The 21,084-nt window shown below is 38.0% G+C and overlaps 1 protein-coding gene across 30 annotated transcripts in view; it reads right to left on the bottom strand.

Annotated features, from left to right (window-relative positions):
• Positions 1 to 21,084, bottom strand: part of GPHN (gephyrin) — a 591,738-nt gene that overhangs the window by 104,831 nt on the left and 465,823 nt on the right. For 10 of the 30 annotated variants that reach the window (XM_089681455.1, XM_089681470.1, XM_089681459.1 and 7 more), the window contains 2 exons: positions 20,509 to 20,565; positions 4,204 to 4,275 (listed from right to left, as the gene is read on the bottom strand). The exons of 10 other annotated variants lie outside the window; for them this stretch is intronic. In XM_089681455.1, coding sequence (XP_089537581.1) covers positions 4,204 to 4,275; positions 20,509 to 20,565 — 129 coding nt within the window. The remainder of the gene's footprint in view (positions 1 to 4,203; positions 4,276 to 20,508; positions 20,566 to 21,084) is intronic. 10 more of the 30 variants (XM_089681462.1, XM_089681466.1, XM_089681468.1 and 7 more) reach the window with 2 other exon arrangements.

Below are 21,084 nucleotides of genomic sequence, written 5' to 3'. Positions count from 1 at the left end.
TTTCAGAAGTAATTTTGTAAATATGGTTTCAGAACTAAAACAATAGCAGGGGGTTCATTTAGAATCAGACATTTTTCCAAGATCATATACGTTTTCAGAGGGTAATGTGAAATTTCGAAATGTTCTTGTTCGTCATACAAGACTACATATAACATAAGGGAACAATCAAAAATGATGTTTCACATATGCATGCATTATTGTTGTAATACAGGCAGGTTTTTCACAGAAAAAAAAAAACATGAATATGTGACAGATTTGAGATTTAAATGTGCCACTGTAAATTTTAAAAATCATTGGGTAGTTTAAAGAAAGACCAATTAATGTCATTACTTCTTTGGTCAAATGCAATACAGGTTAGAAACTACCCAGAATTAGATTTATTTTTCATGCATTAGTACAAAGACACAAACCATTCAGAGATACATAAATTTTCTTTTTCACTTTGATCACTATTTCAAAACCATCCAGTAAACAATTTCCATACATTAAGCCTGCTGACAGACTAGGAACATTTATAATATACACATACGTTTGGGAAAAGTAAATCAGCTTGTCACTGTACTACCAGGTAAAAAACAAAAACAAAAAATTTTCTTGCAGATTGTTTTTTAAGTTACAAAATTCCCAGTATAGTGTAATTATTTGCTCACATAATACAAACAAGAAAAACACAAATTCAGTAACTTACATTTGCTTCTTATAGAAACAAAAATGTCAAGTCAAAAACTGTAACTAAATATTTTCTAACTGCTCAGAATATCTACTCATATAAATTTATTTGGGCAACTTTTCCTGACTGATCCAAAATCTCAGATGTTTTCATTAAAAATAAATCTAAAATTACTGAATTTCTAATAGAAGATAATGCTCAACTGTATTTGTTAAAAATACAGATTGTTCTCATTAACTATATCCAAGAATTTTCAAACATTTCTTGGTGAAAAAAAAAAAATACATCACCATAATATAGTAGTTATGTAGTAATGAACAAAAAGTCATTTTATAAAAAGTATGTTATTTCATATTTCTTTTCCTACTATAAAGGAGTTCTACAGGAAACGATTATACATGTTCCCAGTAAATGCAGGAATTATTTTGTGATCTTCAGATATCAATTCATTAACTTCCACGGCGAGGGCTAAGTACAGTGCGAAGTGTAAGCCCATCTCTGGAAAGCAACCACACAAACATGCAGGGTATTGTGCAATGTATGGTCACAAATATTTATCAATGTAAAAAAATATCTAAAGTAGCATCAACTACCATCCAATCTACCTCAGAACTCAAAATTTTGGAGAAGGTCTCATATTTTAGAAGACGTTTAACTTTTTCCTTGTAAACATCTTGAAAACACATTAACAAAAATGTGTTTTTTTCACATAGGTAGTTTTTGCTTTGATTTCCTTGACCTTATAGTATAATAGAGAATAACAAAAGGATTTCCAAGAATTGTCATTAAAGTATAACTTAAACCAAGGATCAGTCAGTAAGTCACAGTTTGTCACCAAACCATAGGGCTTTTGCTATAGCTTGCTTATAGACAGTAAGCCTTAATAGATGTGTATTTCAGACCAATAGTCTTCAAATTCCAACATAGATTTATTTGATATTTTCCTAATTTAAATTTCAAAGAATTTTCCATCCAGGCCATTTTTAATTGGTGTAAAAAGATTTACAAAAGATGTCTAACCACAAACCTCAAAAATCTTCAGACACCTAAGTTTTGCTAAGCTTTGCTTATGAATATAATTGCATAGCATAAGTGCAATAAAATGTTCTCAATTTTGTAATCTTAGCTATGAGGAAATAAAGACTGATATGGAAGACTTGGTCAACCTCTAAAGACCTGCCTACATTTTTGAGGTTCCAAAACATATATTGTGTATTACTGCTTCTATAGATCACAAGTCTCTGCAAAAACCTATTGCTGCTAATTTAGGGGAAATTTTTTTGTTATAACTTTTAAATATAACAGCAACAGAGAACAGTACACACAAAATAAACAGTATATGCAAATAGTAAAAATATGTATCTACATTTACCAAGAACTGTCCATTTAAAGGCATTAACAAAATTTACTACTACTTGCACATTTAGATCAGTGATCCCCAAATAGGAGGATGCCTGATCATTTGCCACATTATATGTTTTCTATGGACGTGAAGTGAAATATAGTTTGCATAACCTATATAACTGTTGTGGTAAACAAAACATTATTGTTTTCACCAGGGTTTTTTTCAGTCGGAATAGGAGGGAACGCAGTTCTCGCACCTCCAACACCTAATGTATGTATGGGCAAGGGGTACTGGAGTGTGCTGGAAGGTCTATTGATGCTGGCTGCTGGGGAATCTATTATCACTGGAGGGGATCTATTTTTGGGAGGTCTAATGTAGCTGAGGGTGCATCTATTGTTGCTGGAATCTACTGTTGAGGGAGGGGTCTATTGTTGCTGGCTGCTGGAGAGTCTATTGATGCTGGCTGCTGAAGGATTTGTTGTTGATGCTGGAGGTCTATTGTTGTGATGGTATTTTGTTCCCGAGGTCCATTGTTGCCGAAGGAATCTATTGTTGCTGGGGAGGGAGTCTATTGCTGCTGGCTGTGGGGGATCTACTTAACTGATTTTCTTGTTATTAACAAATTCCAAACAAATTACCTAGCTCCCCAAAATGATACTTGGCTGTGTATTTTTTGAAAATAATAGTACTGGGAGGTGGGTAGGAACCAAAGGACTGTGCTTGGAGGTGGTAGGGAGCGGAGGGAAGAGGTGATTCAGAAGGGGGGAGTTCCTGCACCCATTTTCTGAGAAAAAAAAATAATTCTTTACAGTTTATCTGGTGTATAAAATTACAAATAAGATTGCTGCATTTGATTATGTATAGTATGCAGAAATTTTAAAGCTTAGGATAGCAACATATTATAGAGGAACATTTTATAAAATGGCAGAAAATTTCACATGAAATTTAATGTTAATAAATGTTATAATATGTACCTGGGTCATGGTAGTTAAAAGTTTTGTCAAAATTACAGACGGAATGATAAAAGTGCAAGTTTTGTCTCAAAGAAATTTGTTGTTATTTTTAAACTATTAAAAAAAACAACAGGTTACACTCAAAGACGTTCAATACTTAAAACAATGACACATATTTTTCATCACAACAGTCACATTTATACTACTGGAAAATGAACAATCTACACTAAATACTGTAATCATGGACAATAACTCTTAACTGTCAGCAGCCAATGCATAGTCACTGACATCGCTGGATTCTCTAACATAAGCACTGTGTGAAGACAGCCTTTTGAATACGATGTCACTGTACAAACAAAAAACAAAAAAAAACAGCTGCACTACTTTTGCCAATGCAGCGCACCAAAATACACAAAGTATTCACATCGTTGATGCATTTTAATGTAAAGTGGATTTTTGCTTGCTATGTACACTGGGGTATCATTCACAAGAGATGGCGCCGCAATGTACATATTCCTACAATACACAAGTGTGAATCCAGCATTATGTAGAAACTCACAAATTGTTAAAAATCCACCCCAGCTAGTAACAAGTCTTCTAGTATTGGACATGCACTAATGTCCCATAGACATAAAAGGAGGTACAAAAACGACATTTAAAATACATATAACTTCCACAATGTACTGCTTGGACGTTTTTTTACATTACAAAGTATATGGTACATTTTTACAAATTCTACCTATTAAAAAATAGAATTTAGCTATAAAGTTATTTTTCGTAAACGCCTAAAGAATGTATTAGTAACTATAGTTTGGTAATTTGTAACTTCAAAATTGAACAAAATCATATATTGGAGCATAGGCATGTAACAAATCACATGTCTTATTCATAGGATGACAAAAATATATTGTCATCAATATATAAATATTTTAATTATCATTATCCAGTTTTTTTCTCATATTAAAGAATTATATGGAGAATATATCCAAAGATAAATTTACAAATGTGCTGTTTCCTTATAAAATGGAAATGCACTAGAAAATTAACTTATAAGCACTCTGCAAATTCAAATGAAACCCCTGCTAGATTCAATATGCACATGTAAAACTTAAATGAAGGAATAGGAAAGGCTAAATGAGGGTGGTGAAAATTTTGAATTCTGGTTCTACTGGCCGTCAGACATTAAACAAATTATATAGATGCATGAAAAAAAAAATCGCCGAGTTAAATCGTACATTTACTCGGAGCGAGTATCCTTTGTCATTGCCTTGAAGGTGATCTCTGAGATTCTCCAGTTTGCGGTGAAGCTATATGTGGACATCAGAAAATCAATTGAAAAAGCATCCTGTTTCTTAAAAAAAAGAATGAGTAAAAACTTTTGTTTCAAATAAAAACAGTTCCTGCCACCATTTAGCAAACAACTGAATATATAGGCTTATATTTCATCAAACATGTAGCATGCACTGAGGCACAAAAACTGCTGAGATATAAAACGTTACTAACAATATGCATCTTTTTAAACAGCAATTGCCAACTCCATCCCTAAAACAAGCTTACTCATGAAATTTGCAAAAAAACATAACTGAAAAAAAATGATAATTGTGCTTAAAATATAAAAAAAAAGTTCCTAAAAAACTGGAAAGGCAAAAATGGTACAACTGAAGAGTGGTTGTGATTTTTGGCTGAAGAAATAAAACATTTTTTCAATGTAAAATGGGTTCTTTATATCTAACATTAAAAATGACCATTCTAGTCTATGCAAAAAAAAAGAAAGTACCACAAAACACAAAAAAGTAAATTGCGAGTATGTATTGAAAACAACTAACAGAGACAATAGTCAAGTTCACTGAGGAATACATAGTAGGGCTGGTTTACTAAAGAAGCTGAAACATCTTCTCATTTTTTACATGACTGGATCATTTATTGTGTGAATATTCTCCTTTAGTAAATCAGCCTCCACATGTCAAAGCAAAAATAGACTATAGCATGAAACTAGGTTAGCCTTGGTAGCCAAAATGTTTTTCACCAAGAGAAATAACCTTTTTATGATTTTCTTATTTTCCCTATCCTTTCAAATTCTTACCAAAATCTTTAATAAGCAATTAATATAACTGTAATAGCAGTCATAATAATTCCACACTAACACATCCCTAAATACAACAAATGCCTGCAATATTTTAATACAAAACAACAAATTATATTTATTTTCTGATTAAGAGACGGTGCATTCACACACCTACCAGACATGTAGATTGGTAACTAGAATTCACTGACATGCAATCTGCATTGGGAAGAGGTTGCATTAATAATCTTTCCAAATTAGAGTGGTCAATTCTCATTTTATTTTGTATTTTACAATGGCCACCTAACTGTTCCATGCACAGTTTACTGAATAGAAGATGCTACACTCAATACTAATCTGATGGGTTAGACTAATTTGCAATAGCTTATCAACATTATATAATGAATATATAAACCTTCCACATGACTAAGACTTCTATACTTATAATTTTAATTATTAGTCCAATCTGATTGCACAAACCATGCTTTTGAGAGTTGCAGTTGTTTAGATTTGTGAAGGCAATCCAAGCACCATTAAAGTGTATGTAAAGCAAACTTTTTTTTTTTTTATAGAGTAAGGATAGTTTTATGCCTGTCAGGTTTTTATTAATACTGCAAAGAACAAAAGAAGGCGCACCAGCCTTCCGCATTACCTCAGCGGCAACTTATTTATTAAAGGATAAAACAGGTATATACTCACAAATGCCAAAAAATCACAAGTATGTCACATTCAATACTGGTCAATAGGACCAGAGTACTGTGCAAGTCCCAGATGAAGGAAGACGTTAGGATGAAGGAAGACGCTAGGGAAATGCTGGTGCATTTTGAAGGGAGAACCTCTCTTCCTCACAGCCAATTTAACATGGTGTAAAATGTGGGATTGGGATTTAGGATTTTACACCATGTTAAATTGGCTCTGGGAAAGAGGGGATCTGAAGTAATGTGCAAGGCTGGTGTGCCTTCTTTTGTTCTTACTTTGCATCATCATCCTGGGCTTCTCCAGCCTTCCAAAAAGGCTGCATAGAATTGCCAACATTTGTTGGATAAATCATGTCAAGGAAGATCTGTCCAAATATGCCTGATCTGGGTTTCTGAGCACAGGAGGTTACTTGTTTTCCTTTTTGACGGGTTTTTATGAATGTTTATGTCTCTATTGTGTAGACTCACTATTCTATTTTTCTTGTGAACACTGTAGGACAGACAGTAAGTACCTGTATTTGGCTTGTTACCAGCCTTTTGTTATCCACTATATAAACACCACAGATTGTGAGAAGGAGGGCAGTCCAAGGAACCAATCAGGTTGGACACCTCTTGCATGCACACAGGTTGACAATGAACATACTCACAAAGAAGAGAACAGTATGAACAAAGGGCGGACTGCTAATGCTGTCCTCCTTTGTCTAGGGGCAGGTATGTAACCTAAATTTTATTGCTTAAGAGCAATCAGCAATCTGGTTGTACAGTCTGTCAGAATATGTAAGTCAAAGGATTGGCTTAACAGAAATACAAATCCTTTGTCAGGTAAAACAGTTACCGTGTATGAATTCCAACTGTGTATTTACCTGTTTGCCTGGAGTTCGGTTTTAACTGAAATCAAGTCACAAAACATGACATTGTTCTTGATTTTGTTAGAATTTACTAGTGAGAAGATAACACCACCATCACCATACAACACTGACCTAACAACTGCCCATAATAGCTACACTTATTGAGTTTCAACATCCAGTTACTTCCCCTCTGGCCAAAAAGTCTAAAACCTCTGTCCCCGCTCTACTGAGATCCTCAATGAGTAGCATGCTTAGTGCTGCATCTTTTCCTCAGATGCTTCACTGTTGGGTGTAGCTGCTCCTGCACCCTGCTGATGTCCCAATGGACTGTGAACTAAGGACTGAATGGAGAATGCAGAGCACAAGGTTTTAAAGAGCTGGACTTGAAAGCCAATATTTTAAAGAACAGGTTGTGCAGCACTAAAAAGGGCACACAGTGAAGATCTCAAATGAGCAATGACCAGCAGGTATAAGACTTGGGAGAGGGGATGTATTTGAGTATCAATTTAGCTGCATTGTGCTTTCTTCTAGAACATGTACAGTTCACAATAATCTCCTATTTATAAGTCCACTAGGAAAGCAGTTGTTAGCCTTCAAGAATTTCTAAATTAGTGGATTCTAAAATGTGATCTGATTTTGGAGGGTATAAGACAATCTTATTTAACAAACAGCACACACAATATTTCTAGAATATGAAATTATTGTACTTTGAACCATTCTGTTGATTTCTTCATTTTTTTGCATTCATTTTTATTAATGACCATTAGAGCCACAAGTGCATGTTTTTAGTTTTTCTTTATATCTAAAGGTAGCTTGGTAAGGCATCAGTCAGAAGAGGTGAAAGAGGGAGAGAGAAGATGAGAAAACATTTAGGAAAAGGAGAGGAGAATAATGGGGAGGGGGGGGCATTAAAGATAAAAGTAATTTGTTTTTCTGCTGAACGTGAAGTGTCCTGAGGGTTTTTTTTTCCCAGTAATGCTTCTACTGGATCCTTGTGTAGGTTACAGCCCAGAACAGTGTATACGAGGTTTGTCCAGAATATAATGAGAATGAAGTTCCTAAGCTCAAGAGGGGCTCTGTAAAGGGAGAAGCTGGCCAAGATCACTTGGGCACTTGGGGTGGGCTTCCAGGTATAATTTAGAACACTGACCAGTTGCATTCCAGCCCTGAGACATTTTTTTTTGTGACACCCTGTTCAAGTGATTCATATTAAAAAAAATGCAAGTGAATTTGGAACAGTGGTATGCGATAACATTTTGTGTGAAATTGGGTAAAAGTGCATCAGAAACTTTGGAAATGGTTAGGAAAGCTTATGGAGAAGCTGCTTGTTCATTTGCATAAGTGTACCAATGGCACAACGCCTTCAAGGAAGGACAAGGAAAGTGTTAAAGATGAACAATGCTCAGGACACCCTCTTTGTCAAAAATGTAACAGAATGTGGATGCAGTGAGGTCTGATCTCAACCGTGACCCATGGCTTACTATAAGAATGATTGCAGAGGAAATGGGAATTACCAAGTTAATAGTTCATAAAATTGTGACTTAGGATTTGAACATGAGAAAAGGTTGTGCAAAACTTGTCACATGGTCAGAAGAAACACCGTCAGCTCATGTGCCAAGACCTATTGGCCCATTTGGAAAGAGAATCTGATTTTTTTGAGTCGAGTGATCATGGGAGATGACTCCTGGGTGTTTGAATACGATCCTAAGATGAAGTTCAGAATGGCACACACCCACATCTCCTCGCCCTCATTTGCCTGAAAGAGCAAGTCAAAAGTCAAATCAATGGTCATTTTTTTTGTTATTCACATGGAATTGTCCATAAGGAATTTGTACCTACTGGTCAAACTGTGAGGGAAAGATTTTAACTGGAAGTTCTTGGTCGCTTGAGACAAAGAGTTTTTCGTATGCATCCTGTGATCGTCTCAACCTGAATCAACCGTGTCACAGTGTATTGGCTGTCAGAGAGGTTTTGGTTGAAAAACACATCACGGTGCTTATCCACCCTACAGCCCTGACTTGGCTCCTTGTGACTTTTTCATATTCTCAAAGATTAAGAAGGGTGTGAAAGGACACCATTTTGATAGTGTGAATAACATCCAAACAGCCATTACGCAGGCTCTGAACGCCATCCCACTTGAAGACTTCCAGAGATGCTATGAAGAATGGAAAAATCGCTGGGAGCATTGTGTACAGTCATAAGGTGCATACTTTGAAGGAGACAATGTTCAATTGTAAATTTTTTCATAAAAATAATTTTTTAAATATAATTTTCATTACTTTCTGGAAACACCTCGTATTAAGGTATTGACTCAAATTCATAACCTGCAAGCCCTGGGGCATACCCAAAAGATATGTGGCATTGTGCCTTCCTGTCCACAGGTGCAGAAACATAGTGGGGTATGATTTTAGCAATTCTGGAAGGTGTAAGCTACCAACAGAAAAATACTTCATACAAGTTCTCTAAGGCCAAAATGTTAAATTCTGGATATAGAAGTCCATATTTTCAACCAATCCACCGCTAACAGAAATTTAGCAAGTACCTCTTCTCTTCAGAGCATAAAATGTGTTTTGCATAAGATTTGGAGAGTCAAATAGAGGCTTGTATTAAGGAAATAAGGCCTTGAGCGTGAGGATTAGAATGGCACTTACTATTGAAAGCTCTTATGACAAGAGGAGTTGTAGTCCACTGCAATAAAGAAGAAAGAAAATGTTGCAGTTGTAAATATTGATAAAACTCAGAACTGGACACTGCATGTGTCTTAAAAATGTTTGTAAAGTTCGATACCTTCAAAAGTGAGAAAAGAATATACATAATTAAATCCCTTATGCTGCTACCAATGAAATCTAGGAATTCCACTCCCGGGGAGGGGGGGGTTGTAGAGGTATCAATTTATTAGAATCAGTAGGGGGAAAGGTGTTAGTTTTTAATGAATAGAAGTCTTTATTTATACAAAAAATGTATATACAAAAATAATGTAAAAAAAAAAACACACTATAAAAAAATTCAACCAAATTAAACCAAGGCAAAGTCAGTCTAATGATAACTGGGCAAAATCACACATTAATTCATAATAATATTTTCTAGTACCAGTATGTTTGATGTCCCATAGTCCATGAACAATTAAGCATCCTCAGCTGTTTTTTTTTTTAAACTTGGTTCATAAGAATAATGTATTGATGAATGAGATGTATCATAAAAATCTACTATCAACTTCCTAAAGAGGCCTGTTATTTTCACATTATAATTTCTTTACATTGTGGTAGTCCTTAATAAGAAATTCTAAGGGGCTTACAAAAAAGGATATAATATTGTTTTTTTTTTTTTTTTTTTTTACACTTTTAAAGAAATAAAAGGGAAATATGCATGCATTGCAGAGATAAAATAAATATTTTTTTCTTAGACATACATTTTATGAGGAAGGGGTAAAACAGAGTACGAGAACATTTTGGATTTACACTATGGGAAATAAATTATTACATTAAAAAAATCATCATCTTTCAATACTTTAATAAAGAGCCTCTAAAAATATTGACAACTACATAGAAGAAGATGGAGGTACCATCATCCAAAATGACTATATGAAAATTAAAGGGGAACTACCCAAATTTGGACTAAACGGACTATCTCAGTACCCATTAACAACAAAATAACATGAAAAGAATATATTTATTGATACAAAGATTAAAAGTTTATTTGATGCACATGAATTCTTATTTAAAACCACATGATTTAACAACATGGTATGGTGAAATACATAAGTGGCAATTACTGTAGCTTCACCCCGAGATGATAGAGCCATGGGGTGATGTTTTACTCCTCTAGATGTTTAACGGACGTAATCTGCTTCTTCATGGGGTATTTTTGTTTTTTATTTTTCATGTTATCCTGTGCATTGGGGTAGTATAGTGAACAGACTTTCCTACAATCTGGATGAGGATCAAGCAAAACTTTGGATATCTAATAATTATCCTAGGGCCTTAGCAAACAGTGATTTTGGATACTTTAGTGTTGATGGATTATGGGACACTGGACAACATGCCATAAAACATAGTATTGGGGAATAATGTAAGATTTTTTTTTTTCTGTTTGGGTCTTTTAAGTATCTTTTGCATACTGGTAAACTGGTAATGGATATATTATTGAGCAGTGATTGGGGTATCTTTGAAGCATTATTAATACATGCCACTGTCTGGCCAGTTATTCTGGCCAATGGTCCTTATTAATTTTGGCAAGATTAGAAAGAATATGAGAAAGAAGTATGAAGCCGGATTATATGAGTATAATTTTTTTCTTTAAAAAAACCCCCAATGAAATCCTCATGAATAATTTTCTTTTTGCTTTAGCACGTAATATACAATTGGGCACTCACTTTATTAGGTGAGTTGCATTATAAAATGTTTAACCTGTAACTTCCTCTTTTTCTTACTTAGTTTTATATTACTGTATAAACACCTGCCTTCTAAACGCTGGTGGTGCAATGCATTACTTGAGTGTAGTGTATACAAGTATCTTGAAGTGTTTTCCCTAAAGTTATTCAATTATGATGGAAAATATTTAAAGAGGACCTAAACTGTGGTAGCTGTGGCTAAAAAAGTGGCAAGCAAAAGGCAAAGGACTAGTTACCACTACTGCATGTGGTGCTGTGTGTTGGTAGCCATCTTGGTAGAGGCAAGACTCTGCTTTCTTATGTCAGTACTTGCCCCCTGACGATGGTGATGTGATGACTGAATCAAGCAGCAGCAAGAGGAGAAAGAAAGAGATTCATAAAGTACAGATCTACAGAATGAATGAAATCGAAACAGGGAGATTCTCCCACAAGAAGCAGAGTAAGCAGCACAGTAGTGACATCACCAAACCTTATTTGGTCCCAGGCATAGGGTGCCTTAGACTCTCATATTACAGATATACAACTATAAGAGAGTAAACGCACGTACAGTACACTGCCATTAATTAGGAGGCATTCAAGATAAAAGGTAAATTTTCAGGGTACTGCTAAGCCACAAATATTTGTAGAGGTTAACTGTAAGATAGCAAATCTTATGTTGGTGACTACTGTAAACAATTATCTTTTCCAAAGGCTCGACACAGTCCTGTGTCCCACACTGGTTGGCCTACCTCCAATCGCAGGCTGCTAATTTGAGTGGCCAGGCTGCTTAGTGTCCTCATGCCCAGCCAACACAGTCTCAGCCTGGGCTCCTCTTCCTGGCTCACCACTGGCCACAGTCTCCTGCATTTAGACAGTATTCCTGTGGCTCAACCCTCTGGAAGAAATTCCCTCTGCCTACTACTCTCTTCAGGCTTAACAGGTTTATCCTTCTCAAGGTGTTTGATTTAAAGTCTAGCTCCACCTATAGCAACATGTTACAACCATGAATGAATAAACATGAATGAATAAAGTCCCATCTGCTAAAGTGTACTTGTAGTCCATTGACATATCTTCAAGCTCTCTAACTGAAAGACCATACAGAGGTACAGCCAAAGAGCTGGATGAAGAGTTTACAGTATCCGGTCATTGCACATAATACAAAATTAATAGTAATAAACTAGTAAGAAATACTGTATTTACTACTAAAATCCTATAGGTGAAGTATAAGTGTTAATGTAAATAAAAATGTATATTGTAAATATCCAAAGAAAGGGCACAGAGAAGTGGGCTTACTAAGCCCACCAAGATCAGTTGTCTCGAACTGAATCAGATTGCAGCAAACCAGAGAGATAAAATACCACATGGTGTGCATTTTACCATGGAGTAAACCTGGAAGACTTCTACACTGGTCTGCTGGGTACAAACCAAGTCTAAGATTCCCGTTGGAAAGGTCAACCAGGGCATTTTTTCACCTTTGTGAGTACATTGGAGTTTTAATTGTATAATAAATCATTTTATGTTAATGCACTAGGCCAATGCACCCTCTCTTTTTGTTTAAGTTTTCCCATGTGCCTAACTAGCTGCCATTGCCTATATCTGATCTGTGTACTGACCCTTTGCCTATTTTCTCACCTTGTTTCTGCCTGCTGCATGGACTTACCCCCTTTGCCTGTTTATTAATTACATCTCAGCCTGCTGCCAGACTGAGCATTTGCTTGGTTGGTGACCATAACCCTGCTGGCTGCCTTTACTGTCCTTTCTGTGTGTCCCTCCGGTTATGCTCCTGCCAAGGTACCATCCCTGCCATCCTCTGCAGACAACTGTCACAGAGACTTTTTGTCCTAACTTTGCTTGTAACCTCTGCTACCTGTTCTGAGAACACAGCATCATATATTAAATCCTAGGGGCAACCCCATACTGGTAGGCCTGCTTGCCTGAAGGGAATGGAGGCTGCTATATATCAAGCCTCAATCACCAAGTATTACAAGTTGGTTCCTTGTTGTTACAGCATGCTTCAAGCTCAATTCTCTTGTGACAGTAAAAGTTATAGTTACTTTATAATACATTGCAACGCTGTTTATCATTTATCCAAAAGTGTCTATTTATATATAAGAAAGAGCAGAACTTCTATTTATTCATATATATACCTACACGCTGCTCAAAAAAAAATTAAAGAATTCCTTTGAAAACACATCTAACTCAATGGGGAAAAATATCATGCTGGATAGCTATACTGGTATGGACTGAGTAATGTGTTAGGAACGTAAGGATGCCCCATCATTTGATGGAAATAAAAATTGTCAACCTGCAGAGGACTGAATTCAAAGACACCCCAAAAATGTGAAAAAATGATGCAGCAGGCTAGTCCATTTTGCTGAAATTTCATTGCAGCAACTCAAAATGGTACTCAGTAGTTTGTATGGCCCCCGTGTGCTTGTATGCATGCCTGACAATGTCAGGGCATGCTCCTAATGAGATAACGGATGGTGCCCTTGGGGCATTTCCTCCCAGATCTGAACCAGGGCATCACTGAGCACCTGGACAGTCTGAGGTGTAACCTGGTGGCGTCAGATGAACTGAAACATGATATCCCCGAGGTGTTCTATTGGATTTAAGTCAGGTGAGTGAGGGGCCATTCAATGGTATCAATTCCTTCATTCTCCTAGAACTGCCTGCATACTCTCGCCACATGAGGCCGTGTATTCCACCAGGAGGAACCTACAGTAGGTCCCACTTATCAGGGAGCGAGGAGCCAGACACACAAGGAGGTGCAATTAAAGGTAGGTTTATTAATATAACAATAAGACAAGAGTCTATGCAAGTCCAACAGTGGAAATCGTAGCCAAAGCCGGGGTCAAGAGCCAGGAAGAATGGTCGCCAGAGCCAGGATCAGGAGCCAGGAAGAATCGTCGCCAGAGCCGGGATCAGGAGCCAGGAAGAATCGTCGCCAGAGCCGGGGTCAGAAGCCAGGAAGGATGATCGCCAGAGCCGGGGTCAGAAACCAGGAAGGAGTCTTGCCAAAGCCGAGTCGGTATCCAAGAGAGCAATGAGAAACTAAACAGGAGCTAGCTGCTATGCAGCAGACAGGACACGAATGCAATGGACAGCCACAAAAAGCAGACTTATATGTGATAAGCCGCCACCTCCTGGGAGAGGAGCCACAGAGGGCTGAAAGCATAAAGGATACCACAATGCTTTGCAGACACCTAAGATGAATGCCAGCACATGGAGCAGCACAAGCCCTGAGGAAAGGTAGGACCTTGACAGTACCTGCTCCTCAAGGACCCCTCCCCCCCCGGCTCAACATAAGGCTTCTGGGGAAAGCGGGCGTGAAAAGCGCGGAGGAGGGCAGGAGCATGAACATCCAAGGAAGGAACCCAGGAACGCTCCTCGGGACCATAACCACGCCAATGGACCAGGAACTGCACCTGACTGCGGACCAACCGAGAGTCAAGGATGCGGCTCACCTCATACTCCTCATGACCGTCAACCCGGATAGGACGAGGTGGAGAGGTAGTAAAGCGATTACAGACCAGAGGCTTCAACAGGGATACGTGGAAGTCATTGGCGATACGCATCCCAGGAGGAAGAGCATGGGCATAGGCAACCAGGTTCACCCTGCGGAGGATGCGGAAAGGACCAACAACATGGGGAACAGTTTCGGTGCGGGCACCCGAAGATTGAGGTTACGAATGGACAACCACACCCGATCTCCGACCTGGTATGAAGGAGCGGGCAACCGTCTACGATCAGCCTGGAGTTTCTGGCGCTGAGCTGAGTCCTTCAAGGACCTCTGGATCTGCCCCCACGAGGAACGCAGGGCAGCAAGATGGTTATCCACAGCTGGAATGTCGTGTGGCGAGAACAACTCAGGCAATACAGCGGGTTGGAACCCATAGTTGGCCATGAAGGGAGACATCCCGGAGGAGGAGTTGACAGCCGAGTTCCTCGCAAACTCTGCCCATGGCAGGAGATCGACCCAATTGTCTTGATGGTCAGAGATATAGCAGCGAAGGAATTGTTCCAGGGCCTGGTTGGAACGCTCCGCAGCCCCATTGGACTGCGGGTGGTAGGCCGAAGAGAAGGAGAGCTTGATACCCAACTGGGAGCAGAAGGCGCACCAGAACCTGGACACAAACTGGCTCCCACGGTCCGAGACAATCACCTTAGGCAACCCATGCAATCGAAAGAACTCCCTGACGAAAACCGTAGCCAGTTCTTGCGCAGTCGGCAATTTCTTGAACGGAACACAATGGCACATCTTGGAGAAATGATCAATGACCATAAGAATGACTGTATGGCCTCGAGACGCAGGGAGGTCTACAATAAAATCCATGCCCAGGTGTGACCAGGGACGCTCCCCATTGGGAATGGGTTGCAGAAGGCCCAATGGAAGATGCGGAGGAGATTTATTCTGGGCACAGACAGAACATGCCGCTACATATGAGGCGATGTCGGAACGGAGAGACGGCCACCAGAATAAACGAGAAACGACCCAGGACAACTGGTTCCTCCCTGGATGACCGGCAGTCTGGGAATTATGGTAGGTACGCAGCAAGCAGGTGCTCAGTCCCTCAGGTACAAAACATCTACCAGCCGGTCTCTCAGAGGGAGCATCAGTTTGAGCTGACAAAACCTTCTCCCCAAGGGGAGAAGTCAGGCTGGTACGAATGGCAGCCAGGATCTGATCCGGCGGTATGACCGAGGTCGGCTCAGAGTCCTCCCTGGACAGCTCAAAGTATTGCCACGACAAGGCATCAGCCCTGACATTCTTGGAGCCAGGCAAATAGGAGACCACATAGTTAAAACGGACAAGAACAGAGCCCATCTGGCCTGACGGGGCATCAACCTCTTAGCTTCCGAGAGATACGTCAGGTTCTTGTGGTCAGTGAGAATGAGAACCGGAACCACAGAACCCTCGAGCAGGTGCCTCCATTCCTTGAGAGCCTGAATAATGGCCAACATCTCCCTGTCTCCAATCTGGTAGTTGCATTCTGTGGAGGAAAGCTTCCTGGAGTAGAACCCACAGGGAAGTAGGGGTCCATCGGGCGACCGACGCTGAGACAGGAGGGCGCCTACTCCCGTCTCAGATGCATCAACCTCGAAGACAAAAGGCAACCCAGGATTGGGATGAGACAGTATCGGAGCCGAAGCGAAGGTGGATTTCAGAGCTTCGAAAGCTAAGATGGCCTCGGATGACCACTCGTGGGGATTACTGCCCTTCTTGGTCAGATCTGAGAGAGGCTTGGCCAGCGAGGAGAAGTTCCTGATAAACTTCCGATAATAGTTGGCAAATCCCAAAAACCGCTGAATGGACCGAAGACCAAGATTTAATTTTGTTGAGCAGTGTATATATACAGTGCTCAGCATAAATGAGTACACCCCTTTTACAATGTAAGATTTTCATCAATATCTCAATGACCACAAGAACAATTTTCAAATTTTTTACAAAACTGAGTTTTATATATAAATTTGTTTAGCTCATTACATGAAAACAAGGTTCATAATACAACTTAGATTACAAAATCTTCAGCTTTACTCAAATTAGTTAATGCAAAAATGAATACACCTCACAACAAAAACTACTACACCTAGTATTATGTATGACCTCCATGATTTGTAAAGACAGCACCAAGTCTTCTAGGCACAGAATGAACAAGTTGTTCACATATTTCAACATCTATCTTTTTCCATTCTTCAAAACTACCTCTTTTACAGTCTGGATGCTGGATGGACAGTGATGCTGAACTTGTCTCTTCAGAATTCCCCATAGGTGTTTGATTGGGTTCAGATTAGGAGACATGCTTGGCCACTGAATCACTTTCACTCTGTTCTTCAGAAATGCAACAGTGGCCTTAGATTTGTGTTTTGGATTATTGTTATGTTGGAAAAGTGCATAACGACCAAGGGCATAGAGTGATGATAGCTTCTTCTCTTTCAATATAGAGCAGTACATCTGTGATTTCATGATACCATCAATGAAATGCAGCTCCCCTACACCAGCAACACTCATGCAGCCCCACAGAAGGAAACTGCCACCATGTTTCATAGTAGGCACCATGCAGTTTTCTGTGTACTCCTCACCTTTGCAGCGCCATACAGTTTTGAAACCATCAGTTCCAAAAACATTTATCTTGGTCTCATCACTCCAGAGTACAGAGTCCCAGTAGTTCAACTATTTCAGCATGGGCCCTGGCAAATTCTAGGTCGGCTTATTTGTGCATTGGCTTTAGGAGAGGCTTCTTTCGTGGACGACACACATGCATGCCATTCCTCTGCAGTGTACGCTACATTGTGTAATGGGAAACAATCACACCAGTTTGACTTTCTATGTCTTTAACTAACTGCAGTGAACTTGCACGGTGATTTTCTTTAATCCTTCTCATAAGATGCACCTGTCTAGGTGTTAACTCCCGTGGACAGCCTGGACGTCTTCTGTGAGATGGTTGCAGTTCCATCTTTGTTAAACTTTTGTATCACTTTTGCTACAGTATTCTGACTGGTAAGTAAACCTTTGCTGATCTTTTTGTAGCCTTCACCTTTCTTGTGTAAAGAAATTATTTTCTTTCTCCGGCCTTGTGACATTTCTCTTTCATATGGTGCCATTGCCGACAGCATGAAATTGGAAGAGGTTTTCTTTGTTAAGTAACACCCTTTTATAATCGACTGTCTGCTGGACACCAGTTTAATGAATAACTCGACTCACCTGTAGTTGAATTCTTGTTAATTAGGATTATGTTGTCTAAAATTAAGTTTTGCTCCTAAGAGGGTTGTATTCATTTTTGCAACATGGTCTTGAATGAATTTGTTAGGAAAAATACTTTTTTTGTGTGCAAATGAACAAATCTTGTTTGCAATCAATGGCCTGCATTTGTTAGAGTATTTTGTAGTATAGTGTCCCATTGAAAATGTTGATTCTGCAAGGAAAGTAAAGGTTTCCTGACAACCTCATTTATGCTGAGCACTGTATATATAGTATTGGTACATATATAGGTATTTTATGAGTTCAGTTGTTTTTAAATAACTATACCAGGATCAGGAGTATCAGTATGTGAGCATTTCTATTGTAAATCAATTGGCAGTAAAACTCATATCTGCCTTTTACGATCACATCTAAGATGTTCTCTGGTCAAACCCCAAACCCAATGTCAACTTTGTCAATAGAAGGGAATAAACTCCTCACTTTACATTTTGACCATATGGCTTGGTTGGCTTATAGTATTTATGGTACTGTGCTGCCGTCTATAGTTTTCAGACAAAAATTAATTTCATAGAGATTACTGTAAGGACCAAGTAGGAGGTCCCAAAGTTGTCTATGTCTAATCAGTTCAAGTCTATAAAGAGTTTCTTTCACTGTTTTGTTTCCCACAAATCCTATAAAACCTCATCAAAATTCAGCTTTGTGAAATTAGCAGTGGATGGTCAATAGCCACGTCAAAAAATGCAGATGTTACCCAGTGCAAGAGATTTTTTTACCCCCAGTTTGCTATTTTTTTTTTAGGACTGCATAATGTACTCCATATTCATTTTTGTTGTCTGGTTAGTGGGAGCAGACAAAACGCTGAAAAATGATCTGTCTTATTGTAGATTAAAGGTCAAATAATTAAAAAACCTCTTTAATAAGCCTTTCCAGTCTAATGAGAAATAATAGTCCTACATCCTTTTTATCAGGCCCTACTGTATTTCAGGAAAATTTTGTACAGGTCAACTAAGAACAGGTGAAATATTGCACTCAGCATTCAGCAGAATAGGTAAATCCAAAGAACATTTCAAGTCATCATTACCCTACAGTTTCACATATGCTTTCCATTTCACCTTGCACATGATTGAGTAAATTATTTATTCAAATAAATGTTGGCAACATAAAATGTGTGTGTTCTCTTTTAAGTAAGACTGTCTTTTTTATACCATACATGATATTTCTAATTGTAAAGGTCTTTTATTATTCTGTGTTTCTTTAGTTTGACAAACAAGTATCCCCTACTGGTGTCTGTTATGTCTTTGTACAACTTCAACCCATTTTATTATGCCCCAACAGGCACACATTTTTAGGTTATTAATATGACTAAAATAAAGGTCACATCACAGGAGTTATCCATGCAGAAATACTGAAATTCCTTAGGGTTCTGAAACTTGTTATCATTACTTTATATCTCCCAACACATAAATACCCAGAAACAAATTACACTAGATGGCTATTAAAGCAGATTTATATATAAAAAAAAAAAATCTACATTTAATACAGTTATGTATTCTTTAATAATCATTTCATGTATTTTTAAATGCTATATCAATCTGTTGGTATATGCATCTGTAATTCCCTGTAGGAATCAAACAATAGGATGGAGGGACAGAGTTGATGAAAAAATATTGATTACAATTGTGAAATTGCCATAGGTACGGACAAAATCAGGGTAGCTAATACTACTTGTGATTCATCAGTCACAATATACTGTATGTATTATGCTTGATAATCACATTGGGCTTTAGCTGTTAAATGGCTAATACCAATACAATTCTATCTTGAGTGGAAACTGTTAAGCTTTAATGTCTTTGACCCTGATTCATCAAACTTAATGCAGCATTTAAGGCATGCCATAATGGCCTTTTTGTCAATAATACTGTACTCCATTGTAGCATTGATGCATTAGGGCCTATACATCTGTATAAGCACCTCTCCAGTTCCCACCCTAGTGCCTGGAAAGTAGGCTGTTCTAATGGGTGTTTATTCATGTTTTTCTAAAAAGTCTAAATATTTTTTTTTCCAAAGTAACGTTATAGCAGGAATCTATTGACCTGATATAAAAGTGAATAAGGTGCTTTAGGGTCTGTGTTGGCAGGCGTTTTCACATCACTCCCCACGCAAGTCAGTAAGAGTGCATAAGCAGCGTGAAACAGGTTTATTCAGCTTAAAATAGGATCAAATGTAGGTTAGGAGTTCACTGCAGGCCAAATGCATCTGCCAATGAACTCTGAAAGATGTCAGAAACGTCTCAAACTGATCTCAAATGCAAGTGAAATGCACTTTAAAGCAAACTGCATCTGTCCATTAAGACAAGCCCAAAGCCTACTGATACAGAGTGCTTTAGAGAGCTTCCTGAAGGTTTGTGCACACAGAGAGGCTGCAAATAATTTTTTTTTTTTAGGTACTCATGCTATCTGTTGTTTATCATTTTAACAACTAGTACATGCAGTGATACTGTTAGACTGACCTAAAATTGCAATTATGTACTTTTTTCACATTTGGCTACTTCCATCATAAACCCCTATATACATCTAATTAATAACCCCCTTTGTATTTTTATATTGTTTATGAGCTATTATAAGCCTCAATGACATGGTTCCATATAAATCAACATTGTGGCCAATACCTCAAAGAGGAAGTTACCTTTTTATTGAGCACTATAAACAGACTGGGGTTGGCAATTTTTTTTTGTTAATTAAAATAAAAACAATTAGACAATTATAACAAATAAGCTACAAAGACAAAAATAAAATAATATAAATAAGAAGACGAAAGGGCCAATGTAGATATGTTACATAAGGTTTTAAAGAATATTTACTTTTAAGGATCCAACTCTATTAGTAACGCCTTTGCTTTCATCCGGCCTTCTAATTTGCTAAAGAACAGAGGTAATTAAAAAAAGAACAACGTGTACTTATAAAAATGAAGGTACCATATTGCTAGGCATGCAAATATTCAGCTAAGCAAGCTGTAGAAATGCTGGACTACAAAAACATAATAAAGAAACAGAAGCAGTGAACAGAGAAGCAGTTACAAAAGAAGCATTTTCATCTGAGAGCCATTCAAGAAGATGCTTGGTTTTTGCAGAAGTAAAATATGTCTTTACTGATACAGAATGTTAAAAAGTTGCTGCAACCAAATTGGGCAAAAAATTAAAATCTGAAATTTAAGTTTAATCTTTCATAGGTATATTTTCTCCATGTTAGCAAATCCTTTGATGTGGATGTCCATTTGATGCTTGATTTGGGCATCAGAAATGAGAATGCACAGTGGTACTTTAACATTTGTGAACCCTTTTGATTTATCTGATCTCTGCATAAACGTGACGTAAGATGTAATCTGTTATTTGCCAAAGTCCTAAAACTAGCCAATATGATGTCATGCTTGTTACTAA

This window comes from Staurois parvus, unplaced genomic scaffold (assembly GCF_062004578.1).
Source record: "Staurois parvus isolate SC_StPar_1 unplaced genomic scaffold, SC_StPar_1.0 ptg000267l, whole genome shotgun sequence".
Classification (NCBI taxonomy): Eukaryota; Metazoa; Chordata; class Amphibia; order Anura; family Ranidae; genus Staurois; species Staurois parvus.
Note: the sequence above shows the minus strand (reverse complement) of the source record. Positions and strands in the feature narration are given on the sequence as shown.